Here is a 10,391-nt window from a genome sequence, read left to right as displayed (position 1 = left end):
TGAACTGAAAATAATCTGAAGAGAACAGACCCTAAGTTCAGGAAAAATAAGTTCAGATAAGTTGTGATAAGGGTTGACCAGGCTACCCAAATTCAATTTATAAATAAAATAAGTTTTAATAAGGTCTAATAAGTTCAGATAAGATGATAAGTTCAAATAAGTAAAAATCGAGTTAATAGAACGCACCCTAAATATAACTTTTTGCCAAAAAAAAAAAAATGCATAATACTATAAAAATAAAATACAGTACAATCGTATTTGTTAAGTGTACAAATAATACGGAGTAGTTATTAAATCACAGAGAGAATACAATCAACACACAAACCCAAATTTTTATTTTTTTATTTTTGATATCCATCAACGCACACGTTACAGGCATACAAAAAATTCCCTATACTCCATTTTGAAACCGCTACTATCCTGTTTCCTGTACATAACAGACACCATATCTATTTATCTATCCACTCAAAAATGGCAGCTTTCTCTACTATTCCCTCTAAATCTCTCCCTTCCTCACATCATCAGCCACTTCACGTCGCTTTTCCGACATCTCTCCGACCATCGTCGGTTCAATTTTCCGGCGAATTAGACCGCCGGCGAATGAGAGGCGTCAGTGTTGTTACTCGCGCTGGCCCAACTACCACTCAGTTCATCTTTGCTTTCGTCTTCCCATTCTCTCTTCTCGCCATTACTGTCTTCACTGCTTTTCGAATTGGTGATAGACTTGACCAGAAGTTCCTTGAGGAGGTATATAATTTTAATAATTTATATGTTTGTACAATTTTTGTATGTTAAATTTGCTGAATTCTGGCTTCTTATGCATTTTTAGCAGTGTTAATTGGTTTCTAGGAAATGGGTTTATGGTATAATTAAGTGGGGTTTTTGGGTTGTGGTTGATAGATATATTTAGATGAAATTTTATAGCAAATTGTTGTTTTTTTACAAAAGGTATGATTATGTGATGTAGACAGGATTTGATCTAAGGACTTTGGTACCTACTTCTGAGACTTTAATCGACTAAGCTAGTTCGCAAATTCTTAATTTCCATGTTGGCCATACAATTTTGTACTTCATGACACCAGGTTGCTGTATTGAACTATTGATGGGTCTGATTAAGTTCTCAGAGGCTTTGTTGAAGTAGTGGGAGGGTTTTTGTTAAAAGTCGTATGCGTTATATGGTAAGGTTTTCAAGAAAAAAAAAAATCCTGTGAAAAATTAATTTGAGTGAAAAAGATTGCAATCTTTGATTTCTGTACTACGGAGTATTCACTGTGTAGATTGTTTCGCTACAAAATAGTCAGAGAGAGGTTTTAATAGAGAAAGAAAAACGAATCAAGGCGAGGAGAAAGGTGTTTTTGAAGTTGGTCTTGCTTGCATAATACAACATATCTTCATTGAGGTATTAGTACATAGTTTGTTCTGCTTTGCAACTGACAGTATCTAATTACTTGGTCCATATTGGTCTCTTGCTAATTTCTGGTCAATTTTATAAGGGTAACATAACAGATTAAACTTCTTCCAAATATAATTAATAACCTGGAAAAGGGTTCTTTGTGGCTATGGAAACGAGAGGGTTGAAGTGTATATACATAGCAGGGTAAAGATGAATTTTGAAGTAGTGGTTTGCCTGGTTGTTTGATAGATTAGCATGCAAAACTGTTGAGGAAGTAGCACGATTCTAGTACTAAAAATATCAGTGAGGATTTTACATGTTGGTTTGTAAGTGACCAGTAACACTATTCTAGTCATGTCATTCTGTACCAAGTTATCTTTGAAAAATGATTGCTTATCTTGTATCCTGTTGCTGAAGTGTTGATAAAAAGTGTTGTGTTTTAACAAAATAAATTTGGCTCGGGAGAAGTCGATACCAGGAGCCTAATGCCTTCTCTTGATTGCATGGACCTATAGAGCTACAATGGAATGTTTGAGGAATGTGATGAGACGATTAGAATTAAGTTGAGGGTAAGTACTGCGTAGGGTCACTTTATTTGTATAGATTCAGACCTTCCTATGTTTGGAGTCTGTTGGATTTCGTGATATGTATCATTGTATCTTTACTTACTCGGTAGAGCTGAAAAAAAAAAAAGAAAAAAGAAAAAAAAAAAACAGAATTCTTTGTTTAAGCTGTGTTATGAAAACTTGGGATGAAAAAATGGGTCTCTCAAAAAAAAAAAACAAAAACGAAAACAATAAAAAAAAAAAAAAAAAAAAAAGGGGGATGAAAAAGTGGGTATTGATGATTGGCAGTTGACGTGATTGGGTTTTTGCTACGTAAAAACTAAAAATAAAAACTGCTAGAACTGCTCAACTAAGACCATCATTTGCATTGATTTATACAGTGTGTTGGAAGAACAGCTGACTGTGGCTTACTTTGCATAATGATGTTAAGTGTTGTTCAGTTCTTGCTGTAAAAGACAGCAAAGTTGCAAGTTGAAATAATTTAGAGAAACCTGCTTAAATCAGCTGATTGTGATTACAAGACAGAATACAAATATTTTCCTTGTGATTTTGCATTGACTAGCTCAGAGTCCATGGATATCACCCCTTCTTTATACATAGAAAGTTGTCATTTTATGCATTGTATGCTCCAAGCCCTAGTTTTCCTACTGGAGGTATATTTCCTAAATATGAACTATTAAGCATGTTGGATATCTAGTGGCTTCTGATGTCCGTTCTTACCATTTTAAGAGAAATAAAAGCAAGACATTGGAATCAAGTACAATTGTCATGGAAAGTTGGAAACTCTACGGATAGTTGATGTATATTCTTTTATGTGGCTCTTGTAGTCAATGATGATATTGTGATTTCGGTGACTTGTCCTGTAATCCTGTTAGCATTCTAATTTGTTCCTAATTGTGCATGTGTGACAGCTTGCCATGAATGAAGCAATTAGAGAAGCAGAGGAAGAGATCGATGATGCCTCTGAAGTAGTCATCCCTAAGAAAGAGGAACCTGCACTTTCCCGAGCTCGCAATAGGCCAAAGCGTGAAGTTTGAATTCCAACATTCTACTTGGGATTGCTATTACATATTTTTAGGGTAGATCTTATTTAGGCATCTTCACCACTGTAATTGCACCAATCTTTCATGAGATGAACTGAATACACCTCAGTTTGTATAGCTATATCAGTATAGTGGCTACTACAATGATGAATGCAATAGTTATTGTAGAAGTGGTGGAATCCATAGAGGAGTTACCTTTGTTTTGAAAGAAAGTTACCAAATGAAACTTCCTTTTTCTCTCAAAATATTGAGGGACGATGATAGTCCAAACCTGCTAGCTGAGCGCGCAGATTACAATTACCTGATCATTTTCAGGTTGATATACTATATATGTGTAATTGTGTATACTAATATGGAAATTCCATTTTAATCATCATCTATACAATTTATTTATCTACCCTTAAGTTTTCCAAATTCTGTTGAATCTTCATCTACAAAATACTCTTCATCCTATTTTTTTGGGTAACATAATGAAAATTTGTGATGTACGACTAGTATCTGAATATAATCATGGCAGTTAAGATTGCAGTAGATGAAATTATGAATTACTCAAACTTCACCCCTAAAAATCAAAGATTTCGGACCTTGATAAAATGTAGATGGTAAGCCACTTTGAGTTACCCTTTGTATACAGGTGCCGGCAGCAATATGATTTCATACTTCAAACCAACAGGTAAATCCTCCAGAACAGAAGAGTTGTATTATTATTATTGTAATACCACAAGTACTGCCTAGCAGTATACAAATCTGGTTTAGCTAATGTCAACAGCAACAGCAAAAAAGAAATTCAATGTTCCCAGTCAGAACACTTGAATCTAACTCTAATCCTTGAATCTCACTCTAATCTACACTTTAGCTACACAATTACTAACAGGAAAATGAAACTATAAATGAAAGTTTATTGCTATCCTAACTCCCAAGACAAGTATACAGTAGTGACTACAAGAAATATATACCACGGAACTTAATCAAGGCTGGATACTCTTTAAAACAATGCTGTAACTGAACTGCTATGGTAGTCAGTTCCATATAGATAATTTCTAATGAAAGCATGCGGATTTGTTTCCATTCTGAAGTGGCATTCTGCAAATCTTATGAGAAAGCCGTGACTGATAGTGTCAACAGATCAGCTTAACCTTTTGCACCCAATATTTAGGTCACATTACATTGGAGCATGACCTAAGCAAACAGAATTCAATAGTGAGTTAACTTGACTATTGTCATTTTGAGCACAAGAAATACAATCGTACAGTACGTATAATAAAGCAAGATTCGAATCACCTGTTAGTTGGCAGCAGAACAAATAGAAAACAGCTTCCACGTGATAATTTGGGTACCTTATTTGCTGCCATAGTTCAAACTGAATCTTGTATCACTTCCAGCTCCGCTGCCTCCCTTTGAGGCCATCATTGAGCGTTTCCTGCAACATTATTTGGTTTCTTTATTAGATAATATACTAGGCTATAGAAAAAGAGCCTCCAATGTTAATGAAGTCCAATGTGCACAAAAGGTTTGACTTTGCACTTATACTTGACACCACAAAGAATATACAATGTCAGGAACCAAGAGGAGGAATAAATGCAGGTCAGTAACATTATGTTATTGACAAAGACACCACAGAAACTTTATTTTGTAAGAACAATCGAAGGCAGATGCTACTAAAAAAAGGAAACTAAGCTTAATCAATATACTCTGACACTTAGGGTGTATTCACATTTACTGAACTGAGCTGAACTGATTGGAGTTGAACTAAACTGAACTGAATTAAATTGAATTGAATTGAATTGAATAGAGCTGAAATGAATATTTTATGAGAGAAGGAAATTAGGAGCTAAACTGAACTGAATGGAGCTGAGCTGAACTGAACTGAAATTAAGTTAAAGTGAACAGACCCTTAGACACACGGTTTGGCATGATTCATAGCGTTTGAACAGGTTTTGACTTATTATTGCAAGTCTCTCTGTGTGTGTGTCTGTGAAAATCGACGCAAAAGCTTTCATTTTACTGGGATAAAAAAAATGGGCATATTAAAAATCTAGTGTATTTCATAAAGCCCAATTATTTCATACTTCTAGCGATTCCTTTACTAAGCCATAAACATACACGGCGTCATCAACAGGACCACAAAAGCACATCAGTTGTTTGGGAAAAAAAATTGCGATAAACAAATTGGAAGATGATAGCTGCGAATGACAGGATTCTCCTCTTTCATACATAAAAGGAGAAGTGCTTGTCAGAGCTTCAAGCACGCAACAGCTTGGGAAAAAAACTAATATTGTTGCTGAACATTTGGAGACGGTACAATAGCATAACATCTCAGCTTTATAAATTCTCAACCTATCTCCAAGTGCCAAATTACCTAAAATAGTTCTAGTTAGTGGTGCACGAATCACAAATTTCCCTGAATCCTAACAACCCAATATCCCAATGCTTCAACTACAATGTCACAAATCTTGTTGCAGTATAAAACAAAGTTTTGCTGAGCATGTTAGCCATTACAAAATAATTTGACACGGCATAAAAACCATATTTCTTTCCAATAGAAAATACCCAAACTTTTCCTATTTTCTCCCCATTACAGTAATGCCCACAATGATTCAGGAGTAAAGATTATTAGGTTTTATAGTTCAAAAAGGAACAAAAAACAAATACTGTTAACCATACAATGGAATACATTACCTCTGTTCACTCTTTAGCTTGGCAGCAATGTAGAACCTTTTGCTTTCAGTTTGGACTCCAGTCCAAAGAACTTCAATCCCGATAGGACCAAGTCTGCTGTTTTCTTCTTCATGTGTTCCATAAGCAAGTCATCGTAAAAAATCACATTGGCTTCGGATATATATTTTTGCTCCTTCATACAGGAGAAAACCTTCCTAGCCTCCTCCAACGTCCCATGCTTGCACATGCCAGAGATAACAGCACAATATATAATTTCACTAGGTATGCCTCCTTGGTGTAACATTTCATTTATTACTTCTATGACCTTGTCAGCATCATTCTCTTTGCAAGCATGGATAATGCTTAGAGTGTATTTGAACTCCATAGGTCCACTGCTGACATTAGCCAAGCAGTCTTGGACTAGGGAAATCGCTACATCAATCTCTCCTATTTTGCAAAGCCCATTCGCCAGAGAGCAATAGGCTGCAATGGAAGGAATGGAACCCATCTCCTTGATTTTATTATACCAAAGACACGCCTCTCTCACATCCTCAAGATCAACAAGACACGTGATCGCATGACTGTAAGTTGTTGAATCGGGTGCAAAGTTTGAATCTTTCATTTCCTCAAAGAGGGACAATGCTTCCTTTGGTTGTCTAACCTTGTACAGAGCTCCCAAAAGAATATTGTATATTGATACACTACAATAACCTTTGTTTTTCAAATCTTTGAATGCCTCTAAAGTGCAAGGCAATCTCTCATCAATTTCAACCATCAGAGAGAAGAATCCAGAAAGTCCATCGATAACCGGTGATCCTAATTTTTCCATCTGGACAAGCAATTTGCAGTAATCATCCATTTTTCTTGATTCTGCATAAGATACCAACATTGGATTCACAGTTGTAAAGTCTGGTTGGAGACCCTCGTTAACTGTTACATGGAAAAGCTTATAAGCCTTGTCAAGTTGTTTCAAATTACATAATCCTTGTACTAAGGAATTATAGATTGACAAATCCGCCCTATATCCAGAATTCATCATATCCTTTAACAGGTCAAGGGCTGAACCAACCTTGCCATCAGCCACAAAACCGTCCACCAGTGCACCATATATAGCTCTATCAATCAACTCTCGCCTATTCTTCATACCCTTAAATAATTCATAGGCTTTATCCACACGATTCCCTTTACACAAAGCTGAAATTAAAGTCGTATAAGCCATTGCATCAGGCAAAACCTTATCTTTCTCCAATTCATCCCAAACCTTCAAGCACCCATCCAAATTCCCCTCCCCCACTAAAATCCGAATCATAGCCGTGTATGCAAAAACATCCGGTTTTAACAAACTCCTCATTCGTCCCAAAAGCTCTAACATCTCATCAATCCTCCCACCCTTGCACAATCCCTTGATCAAAATCATATAAGTTACAGTCTCCTCCACCAACCCATCCTTCTTAAAATCATTATAAACCAACATCGCCAAGTCTAAATGACCCGTCTTAACTAAAGCATCCATGATCCTATTATACAAAAAAACTCGAGGTTTAACCTCGAATTTCTTCATCTTCTCATACACATAATACACCCTAAGACCCCTATTATTATCAGCATGCATTCTAATCAAAATCTCAAACTGTTTCTCACTAGGTGGTCTACCCTGCATACGCATTAACTCAGGTATTTGATCAGCAGCTCTAAACTTATTCAATCTATTCAAACAATAAGCAAATGCATTATAAGAAAGATAAGTATGCTGATAACCCTTTTGTTTACCAGCCCAATGGAAGAACTTGGAGCAAATGTTGGGGTCATCCTGCACCTTAAGGACCTCAGCAACCATGTCCGGGTTAACCCGGCGAAGCTTCGAGAGATCAGCAATCACCTCTGGGCCCCACCTCTGGTGTTTCCTGAAAGAATCACAGATGAAACGAGCAATTGGTGATAATTTCTGAGCAATATGGAAGAAATTTTCAGATGGGGTTTTAGGTTGAGAGGGTTTTGACCCAATTTGGGAATCTGGGTCCCAATTTTGAAGGTTAAAATTTGTGGGTTTTTGAGATTGATGGAAATTAGGGTTTATGGAATTGGGGGAATTGGGGTTTATGGTTTGGCGATTGGAGAAGAGACCACCATAAACAGTGGGTCGATTCTGGGATGGCTTTCTTTTGCCATAGAAGAAGTAGAATTTGCTTGGTTTAGCAGGTGGTGGCATTTTGATTTTGGGTTTGATTTTATGTAACAATGGATATCATATTTGAATTCATTAGTTAGCAATTTCATTCAGATTTCCCATTCTGTTGTCCTGCATTTGCCACCATTTTGCGTTCGAATGGAGGTAGGGGATTCGAAGAGGAAGCATTGATTTATCCTTGTGAAAAAAAAAATAAATAAATAAAATTGACAATTATCCTCTGTATAAAGTGAAATGGGGTTTTGGGTGATAAATTTCACTTTTTCGAAATACCCTTCTTAATTTTGTCATTTTTTTTTTTGAAAAAAAAAACTAGAATTCTTAAAAAAAAAAAAAAAAAAAATAACTATCTAAACAAAAAAAACTACCACCTAAAAAAAACTACCAGCTTATATATAAAGCGAAAGGGGATTTTGGGTGATACATTTCACTTTGCCAAAATACCCTTCTTAATTTTGTCATTTAAAAAAAAAAAAAAACTACAATTCTTAAAAAATAATAATAAAAAAGAACTATCTAAAAAAAAAAAACTACCACCTAAAAAAAACTACCATCCTATATATAAAGTGAAAGGGGGTTTTGGGTGATAAATTTCACTTTCCCAAAATACCCTTCTCAATTTTTTCTTTCTTTTTTTAAAAAAAAAACTACAATTCTTAAAAAAAAAAAAAAAAAAAAAAAAAAAAAAAAAAAAACCTACCACCTAAAAAAAAACTACCATCTGAAAAGAAAAGAAAAGTATAGAAAAAAAAAAAAAACACCTTCCATTGAAAAGGAAAAACAAAGAATTGAGCCTGATATATTCACACACACGAATTTTCGTGTGTAGCTTAGCTTGTGTAAATAAATCAACATAAAATCGGAGTAAGGATAACATTTTTGGAAATAATAAATCGTTGGTTATTTATTATTAATTTTTTTTTTTTATAAAAATGTCACTAGATAAACTTTTTTTTTTTTTAAATCCTTATGGTTTGTCTATGAACCATTCATACCTAGATAATGACCGGTTAGGCCAAGGCCTTGTTTTCTTCACTTTTGGATGTTGTAGTGATTGTGTTAAGCTCCATTGATTTTTCCAGAAAAAAAAATGTAGATTTAGAAAGTTCAACAATTAGCACACCTTTAATGTTGGTAAGGCCAGCCATGGTATTCAATCTCCAGTATATTGACCTATAAGATCCCCGAGATTAACCTGCTAGTTGGTTGGTTTGGTTATTATTTACTGTTGAAGGGGGTTCGTTTTCTACAAGAGTCATTGCTGGGCGATATGACATTCTCATTACTCCATAAAATATAAATTGGTCGTACATTGTTGTCAGTTTTGTTTGGCGTCTTACCAGGCTTGCTTTATAACTTGATACTCAGTGGAGGCTTGTTCGAGTTTTTTGCCTTAGAAGTAGAGGGAGCCAAAATGCCTCCCCCAGGTCAAATCCCAACCCCACACCACCTTGATTTCATTGCTAAGTACAAATTCATACCACTTTGCGAACTAATTTTCCCTAAAATCTTCCGAAATAGTAATGCAATTCAGATTAGATATAACTTTTGAAATAGGACCAAATAACTTTCATCCCTAAAACCCAGTCATGATGATTGAGTGAAAAGAGAAAATTCATTAATATAGAGTACATTTCATAAACGGTGATAAAGGGGGAAAGGCAAGGTCAACCGGCGGTGGAGGTAGGCCACCGGAGGTGAGGGAATCTGGCAGCAGGTCCGGTGGGTAAGGGGGTTGCTTCCAGGGGAGGGGGGAAAGGGAGGAAGGGGTCGTTGGGGTGGTGGTTTTTTTTATATATAAATTAAATTTAATTATTAAGTAATTGGGTGTGTTAAAGGTTAATTAGAAGAAATGGGATGAAATTATAGGCTAATTAAGTTAATCCCAATCCCTAGCTTATAAAAAGTGGAAGATTGCGCTTATGAATAGTGCATGGACCTATATGCCCTTCAAAATGTAATAATTGTTGAGCTTTCTCTCTCCTTACATTTATGCACTTTTATATTATTTATTTATATTATAGGTAAATTTAAAGTTCACCTCTCATGATTGAAATTAATAAGATGACTCTATTAGATGGATGAGTTTGAAAGATCTTTCTACTTAATTAATTAAATTAAATGGAAAATGAAATAATAAACTTTAAAATGTTGATATTTAATGGAGGTTATAGTTTAATTGCATGACAACTTTATCAACTGGACAAGCAAAAAGTTGTTTCTTCTTTATAAAGGTCAAAATTAACGACTTACACATAATTTTGTATAAATGACATTGAGATCAATGAAATGAATCTGATGATTTTGCCGAAGTAGATGTACTAAGAAGAAAGGAAACCAAACTGACTACTGTGAAAAGGGGAAACAAGCAAGAAGGAAGTCAAGGGAATTATCAAGGGTTTAAAGGCTACAATTGAGGCTGCATAAAGCTTTTTTAATTTACTGCATAACCAAATCCATGTTTTTGGAAGAAAGTTGCAAATGCAAGCTGATATTGTATTTTCTGGTAGAGTATAAAACATATTCCTTGGCCTCAACCAAAA

General features: G+C 35.2%; 2 protein-coding genes across 2 annotated transcripts; one reads left to right on the top strand and one right to left on the bottom strand.

Moving 5' to 3' along the window:
- The first annotated feature begins 338 nt into the window (after positions 1–338).
- Positions 339–3,419, top strand: LOC145584625 (uncharacterized). The gene is made up of 2 exons (XM_081641441.1): positions 339–747; positions 2,871–3,419. Exons 1-2 carry the CDS (start codon positions 472–474, stop codon positions 2,994–2,996), a joined length of 402 nt encoding a protein of 133 aa, XP_081497567.1. The 5' UTR covers positions 339–471; the 3' UTR covers positions 2,997–3,419.
- A 268-nt stretch (positions 3,420–3,687) lies between these two features.
- LOC145584624 (pentatricopeptide repeat-containing protein At4g20740-like) lies at positions 3,688–8,169 on the bottom strand. The gene is made up of 3 exons (XM_081641440.1): positions 5,682–8,169; positions 4,284–4,422; positions 3,688–4,181 (listed from the first exon to the last, which is right to left on the bottom strand). The coding sequence occupies exon 1, from the start codon at positions 7,867–7,869 to the stop codon at positions 5,695–5,697; it is 2,175 nt and encodes a 724-aa protein (XP_081497566.1). The 5' UTR covers positions 7,870–8,169; the 3' UTR covers positions 3,688–4,181; positions 4,284–4,422; positions 5,682–5,694.
- Between the last annotated feature and the right edge of the window lie 2,222 nt (positions 8,170–10,391).

The sequence above is a fragment of the Chenopodium album genome, chromosome 16 (genome assembly GCF_948465745.1).
Source record: "Chenopodium album chromosome 16, dcCheAlbu1.1, whole genome shotgun sequence".
Taxonomy (NCBI): Eukaryota; Viridiplantae; Streptophyta; class Magnoliopsida; order Caryophyllales; family Amaranthaceae; genus Chenopodium; species Chenopodium album.
This window is presented reverse-complemented; position numbering and strand designations above follow the sequence as displayed.